The following is a 6,919-nucleotide window of genomic DNA, read 5'->3' on the forward strand; positions in this document are numbered from 1 at the left end:
CAGTGGGGGTCTTTAACCCCCAGCCACTGGACTGGGAACAGTATCTGTTCCCAAAACCAGCTGTTGGGGGGAACAGCATGAGCAAGGTGAGCAAGGAGCTCAGCGCTGCTGGAGCGGGACCATGGGTCACTGCCCGTGTGCCTGGTGCCAGCTGTGGGGGGAGAGTCTGTGTCTTCCCCAATTCTGGTGTGCCTGGGGTGCGCGTGCATATTCACCAGCAAATTTAAGCTGGACTAGCTGGAGACTAGGGGGGCCTAGGGTCCGGGCCAGGGTCCTCTGGGCAGGGGTTCTGTGCTGGTATGCCCAGGAGCACTTGTGAATGTGGAATGCATGAGGGACAAGTGTGTCAGTGCCGCATGTTTGCAGCAAGCACCAAGCTGGACCAGCTGGCAAGTCAGGGACCCTGTGAGGCAGGTAAAGGGGGCCCAGGATCCAGGCAGGGGTGCTAGGCGGGCAGAGGGGCCATGCTGGTAATCAAGGGATCTTCAAACATGTGCCAGGGTCCCCCAGTCTATTTGCTATGCAATATATGTTTTTTGCAAAAAAACCCCATTTGACCTCTAGTGTGCCTTGCTGACATAGGCTTTTCTACTGCGTAAATGACAGAAATCAAGTCAGTGAATTCATCAGCAATGTGAGTGGATTCTGTCTCTCTTAAACAAAAACAAACAAAAAAATGCAGCCAAGCAACCACATTCTTATTTTGGCTGCTCAGAGATTATGCCTGTAAACTCCCTCTCTAACTCTGCAGGGTTGTGTCAGTGGAGAACAGCAAGAGAAGCACAGGAGAAGCAAAACACATTACAAAGTATTCCATCTGTCCGTCCCCAGAATTTTTTGGTGACTTGTGAAGATGGCTATACTGGAGCAGACCTATGCTGTTCTGGGAGTCTGCTGTTTTGGAGAGTGCCTAATAATAATCATAGTTACAACACTGATGGACATACAGGTCAAAGGAATTTTAAGACTGACGTGTTCATCAGGTGTACAGTCTGCATAGGCCACTGAGAAGCACACCAATTACTGATGAGTCTTTTTCCTGAAAGTGATCTCCATCTATGTAGACAGCACAAACTCACTTTAGCCTTCCTGCTATGATCTTGTGTGCTGATAATGGTTTAAAAAGGATCAGAGTTGTCCTCAAACCACGAGCTGAACTGGCATCTAATGTACTCCTGGAATTTAAGTCACTAACTCCAGCTGGTACATTATGTATCTCACATCTAGCTTGGATGTAAGGTCCATCTATTGAAAAATAAAGCTGTATCCTTTTGTTTCTGCAGATTTTAACTTAAAAACAAAAGTTTGTACAAACTGCCCCTGTAAGTGAACTGGAATGAAGACAGACGCTCTCCCAAACTGCTTTGGATGAAATGAGATCTGTTCAGCAATAACTGAGTACACACCCACTCTAAAAATCAAAACTTGCACAGGAGGCCAGTATAATACAAAAATAAGATCAGCTCATACTGAAGTGTTGTGCCCATGTGAAAACATTCTGCCACAAGAATAATTTACCTCAGATCAAGACATGTAAGAGAATGACATGCTCTCTTGCACAGGTGTAAAAAGAAAATGGGAGCATAAAGTTTCACTACATTAAATAGTAACAGAAAATAGCAGGTTTCCTTCCCCAGAATCAGACCAAATCCTTTTTCATTTCTTTAACACTCCGTAGTCCAAGAAATTATTTTCCTCCCTTCCTCTCTCACTGTTCCTTTTATTAAGTCCAACTATTTCTTGTATTGACTACTTGTAGAGTTCTGGACTTTGCTTGCAATGATAATCTCTCTCCCCTTGCCAGCAAAAAGATGGCTACTTTACAGATACTTTCAGTTTCAAGATTCATCAGCGCAAAAATGGACACCAGAAAGCAGAACAGTACATTAAAAAAAGAACTGAAACTACAATTGCACAATGATTTGGTAAGATTAAGATTCTGCCATTCATTTTAAGTGAGTTAATAGTAAACAAGACACCACCACACAAACAATTGGAAAAGTCACTAAGATCAGTAGAGACTGTGGTATTTTGTGTCCGTGAGACACTAAAAAAGAAACTTCAGTTTTCTTAACTAAAAAGGTCAGTTCAGACCTCAGAAGAAATAAAAGACCAACTCAAAGGAACAACAGCACATATATTTGTTAGTTTCATAAAATGTATGTTCTGTAGAATACTGTATAAGAAAAAAAAAGGAGTCAGTAATACACAAATTCCCTGCATGATTTGCTATTAAATATTTTATACAGTGTGGGGAACAATGTGCCTTTTGCACAGTTAGCATAGTAGTGAATCAAACACAAATCATGCCTACCACAGTAGAACCTAGAGCTCCCAACTGGGATCAGAGATCATACTTCCTATTGCACTAAAATAAAGGAAAATGCATCGTAGCCCTAAATGGTTTAGGAACAGAAACAAAAGGAAAAGCTGCCATGAAATTATAAATACAGACACCCAATTTGTGCAAGATCCACTGACAGGCAAAGATAACCGCACTAAGGAGAAGGAAGAATGTTTGCATCCTCAGTTACGATGCCAGATATGTAGTCATATTCTGCTTCCAGTTCCATAGGTTTAATATGATTTTGAGCAGACTTGGTCATGCCAGCTGCAGTGCCTTTTAAATAAAATAGGTTTTAAACATAGCCTTTGATCCAAAAAGTCCATTAACAATTCCATGACAGATCAATACAGATCATTCCATATCTGCCATAATTATATACTATTTCTATAGGGATTTGTTACTGGTCATAGCCAAAGCAGAAGCCTGGAAAGGCTTCCACTTAGACCTTGTCTCTTAGTGCTCCTTAGGTCCTTTAACAAAGAAAAACACTAGGGACAATTTTGTAGCAAATTGTTTAACATTTCAGTAACAGTTTAACTGTAACAGCCCCTTCTTCAGGCTCTTCATGTATTTAGGTACTCAAGTTTGTTCTTTACCCAAATACTGTCTCTTTTGCTCTTTCTACATGTGAAAAATACTCTTTAACTTCACAACTATACCAGTTATGAAAACCTGATCTACACCAGTGTTATTGAAAGCTTTCTATTAAAGTGTTTAAAAATTAAAGGATGGCATCTTTTGAATTTTTCATAGTTAGTTTAACTGTATTATTTCCAGTAAAGTTAATCTAAACATTGCCTTCAGTAACAGCAAGTACATGAGCACTGAGTGCTTCTTAAACCCTAACCAGGCAAGAATCACAGCAGCACAGCTGCATGAATGTAAGTGCATACACACGCATATTATAGCAAGCGGGCGAAAACTCTATAGAAGAACTCAGAAAGGTGTACGGCACTGCTGATATCCCAACACTGAGCTCAACAGTTACATACCAAACAATTAACAACCACAAGAGCTTATGGGCATCATTTCCATCAAAACCAAAGTTCAAATCCTAGTGCAAGCATTTTGTAATCTTGCGAGTATATGATTAAAGCTTTGCAAGTATATAATTGAAGCTTACAGTTAAATGTACCTGAAGTTAAACATAACAGCTTCGGTGAACTTTATAGCTCTTTCATCAGTTTCCTCCAGGTGGATTTTTTTGTAGGTTTAGAATCCAAACTGAGACACCTCCAAACACAAAAGCAACGTGTACTACAGAACACAGACACACACACATATGTAGCCAAGTCCCCTGGGTTTGTTGTTGTTGTTGTTTTTGTTATTGTTATGTTCTACAGACAATCTTTATAAAAGATTAGTTTCATCATATGTATACTATATTACAGGCATGTTTCTACCACAAGAATAAATATTTGTAATATATTAAAAAAAATCAGAACATAAATCTTGCCTTTGAAAACTTACCAATGCCCAATGTATTTAAGGCTCACTAAGCAATTTCAAATTTGTAATAGTCTCTACATTTGCAAAATGCGTTAGTAAAGTTTACAGATTTTTAAAACAGTCCGACAATCTCTCTTAATGTTTCATAGCTTCTCTCCTCCGTAAACATATGCTAGCTTTTCTTTCACCTCTCTCCTTTCACGCTTCATGTTTTTACATTGTTGTCTTTACAAAAGGAACAAAAGTATCAAAAAGACACAAACAATATCCAGTTCAGCTCCTTTCAAGCTTAACAAAATTCTATTAGGTACTCAGGGTAGATTTGGTTGGCATCAAAGATAACAAAGATCTTTGGGTTCCAGGTATTATCCACACAGCTGTCATACAAGTTCACAAAACTTCCATCTTTTGAAGGAGGCCTCATGTATTTTGAATCACCATTGATATAGTCACCAGTTAATACACGAGCAAGAAACATGACTTTATCTGGTCTATGCAAATGAGGCTGCAGATTCACACCATGAATTTGAAAAGTATCTCCATGCTTCATGTCCTCTTTGCAGAAACGACTGGAATATGAGGCATCTCTTGCAAAATAGGTCCCTTTCAAATAAAAAAAAAAGTCTGATGACATTCTTATCATGACAGCTTAACTACTAGAGCAGGGATATGATGAAAGATGTCTGTTCTTTTACGTCCATAGCAATCCAATTTTTTTTTCCCTAAATTGTTAGATTATAGCAACATGACCGAATATTTTTAGTGGGAACGTTTTAGTAGGGAGATTGTCTTGTGATCAGCACTGCTTTGCTGGGCATCCCTTTCCCATGCTCCCTGGTCCTACCAGCCAGTTGTGACAATTACATTCCTTGCTGCATCCTAACTTTCTTAATTACACTTGATGTAAAAGCAGAGCTATATTGAACAGCTCTTCAATAAACACAGGGAGTACATCACAAAGAACATACTATAGGGAACACTTAATAATGTTGAACTGTTAAGATTACCAAACTGTTGTATGTGACAAAAATACTTACCTTTTCCATACACAGCAGCATGCATCCCATTTATTCTCCAGTCAAAGTTATGAATACATATTGCTTCTACAAATTCATTACTGGTGCCATGAAATAACATCTGCTCATTAATAGTTGGGACACCTCTCTTCTTCTTCAGTTGAGCTTTTTTCCTACAGAGAACACACAATACAGCATTACAAACATCTGTACAATCAAATTAAGTTACTGCTCTGAAAACACTGCAAAGGGGACAGACCTAAAACACTCAATACATTCCACTTTCACAAGTGTCTAGATGATTCTAGTTTTTAAACAGATCAGAATTCTTATGGTACCTGTTTAGAAATCACACACTTCTGGATACTGTGGACTATTTTCAGAAGTAATCCAAGGTTAGGAAAAAACGTCTTTTATACCAATTTTATCAACATTGTTCATTTGGCATTAGTTTCAGTGTGGTCATTTCCTGCAGATACTTTTTTAAACGAGAGGCATTTTTCTCCCATTTTGTTCCCTCCACCTACTTAAATAGCATGGTGGGAGGGATAACAAAGTTAGTGGATTGTAAAGTATAATTACCCAGGTAAACCAGCAAAAATATTAAAAATAAAATTACCTAAATTTTTAACATGATCATTTCATAATGGTTTTCTGAATTTATGGTTCACATGCTTTCTAAAAGAGGTAAGGCGTGCATTGACAGGGTTACATTGGTCTAGAATTTTGAAAAAACAAAAAACCAAAAAAACCCCCAAAACAAAAAACCCAACCTTATACTACAGGTGAACCTGTATTACAGTCTCATGGGCAGAAGGCCATAGCACACCTTCAATTAAAGAACAGATATATTTTCCATCCATCTTTTTTAAGTGACTTTCTGTCAGTTGGGTTTTCTAAGATCCATGAAGAAGTTGACTCTGGAGCTGTGTCTAAATCACTGAGCTGTTCATAGTTACGATCCTTTGACTGTCCAGACAAAACCAAGTCAGAATGTATCATAGCTTTGCTCTTGTCTATGTACCTGAATTTTCTTCCTATAAAAGCCACAGTGCATGGAGCACTGTGCTACATATTTAGGTTTATCAGGCACATACTTAGGTTTGTCAAATTAAGCAATCTGCTTATAACTGCAGTGCACGCTTTAACTGGGGAAGAGTTCTCAAGGCCTACAGTTTAGATATAGTCTGAGGAAGTCCTATCAACCAGGTCCAGGGAACGCGCCAGGCCGCAACGATGAAATCACACACTTCTGGATACTGTGGACTATTTTCAGAAGTAATCCAAGGTTAGGAAAAAACGTCTTTTATACCAATTTTATCAACATTGTTCATTTGGCATTAGTTTCAGTGTGGTCATTTCCTGCAGATACATTTTTAAACGAGAGGCATTTTTCTCCCATTTTGTTCCCTCCACCTACTTAAATAGCATGGTGGGAGGGATAACAAAGTTAGTGGATTGTAAAGTATAATTACCCAGGTAAACCAGCAAAAATATTAAAAATAAAATTACCTAAATTTTTAACATGATCATTTCATAATGGTTTTCTGAATTTATGGTTCACATGCTTTCTAAAAGAGGTAAGGCGTGCATTGACAGGGTTACATTGGTCTAAGAATTTTGAAAAAACAAAAAACCAAAAAAACCCCCAAAACAAAAAACCCAACCTTATACTACAGGTGAACCTGTATTACAGTCTCATGGGCAGAAGGCCATAGCACACCTTCAATTAAAGAACAGATATATTTTCCATCCATCTTTTTTAAGTGACTTTCTGTCAGTTGGGTTTTCTAAGATCCATGAAGAAGTTGACTCTGGAGCTGTGTCTAAATCACTGAGCTGTTCATAGTTACGATCCTTTGACTGTCCAGACAAAACCAAGTCAGAATGTATCATAGCTTTGCTCTTGTCTATGTACCTGAATTTTCTTCCTATAAAAGCCACAGTGCATGGAGCACTGTGCTACATATTTAGGTTTATCAGGCACATACTTAGGTTTGTCAAATTAAGCAATATGCTTATAACTGCAGTGCACGCTTTAACTGGGGAAGAGTTCTCAAGGCCTACAGTTTAGATATAGTCTGAGGAAGTCCTATCAACCAGGTCC

The 6,919-nt window shown here is 38.5% G+C and overlaps 1 protein-coding gene across 1 annotated transcript in view; it reads right to left on the reverse strand.

Moving 5' to 3' along the window:
• Positions 1-1,834: 1,834 nt before the first annotated feature.
• Positions 1,835-6,919, reverse strand: part of PARP11 (poly (ADP-ribose) polymerase family, member 11) — a 15,860-nt gene continuing 10,775 nt past the window's right edge. Inside the window, exons 7-8 of the mRNA XM_009329863.1 lie at positions 4,834-4,985; positions 1,835-4,399 (exon numbers count right to left, since the gene is read on the reverse strand). Coding sequence (XP_009328138.1) covers positions 4,086-4,399; positions 4,834-4,985 — 466 coding nt within the window. The 3' untranslated portion in view covers positions 1,835-4,085. The remainder of the gene's footprint in view (positions 4,400-4,833; positions 4,986-6,919) is intronic.

The sequence above is a fragment of the Pygoscelis adeliae genome, unplaced genomic scaffold, assembly GCF_000699105.1.
Source record: "Pygoscelis adeliae isolate BGI_AS28 unplaced genomic scaffold, ASM69910v1 Scaffold618, whole genome shotgun sequence".
NCBI classification, from domain to species: Eukaryota; Metazoa; Chordata; class Aves; order Sphenisciformes; family Spheniscidae; genus Pygoscelis; species Pygoscelis adeliae.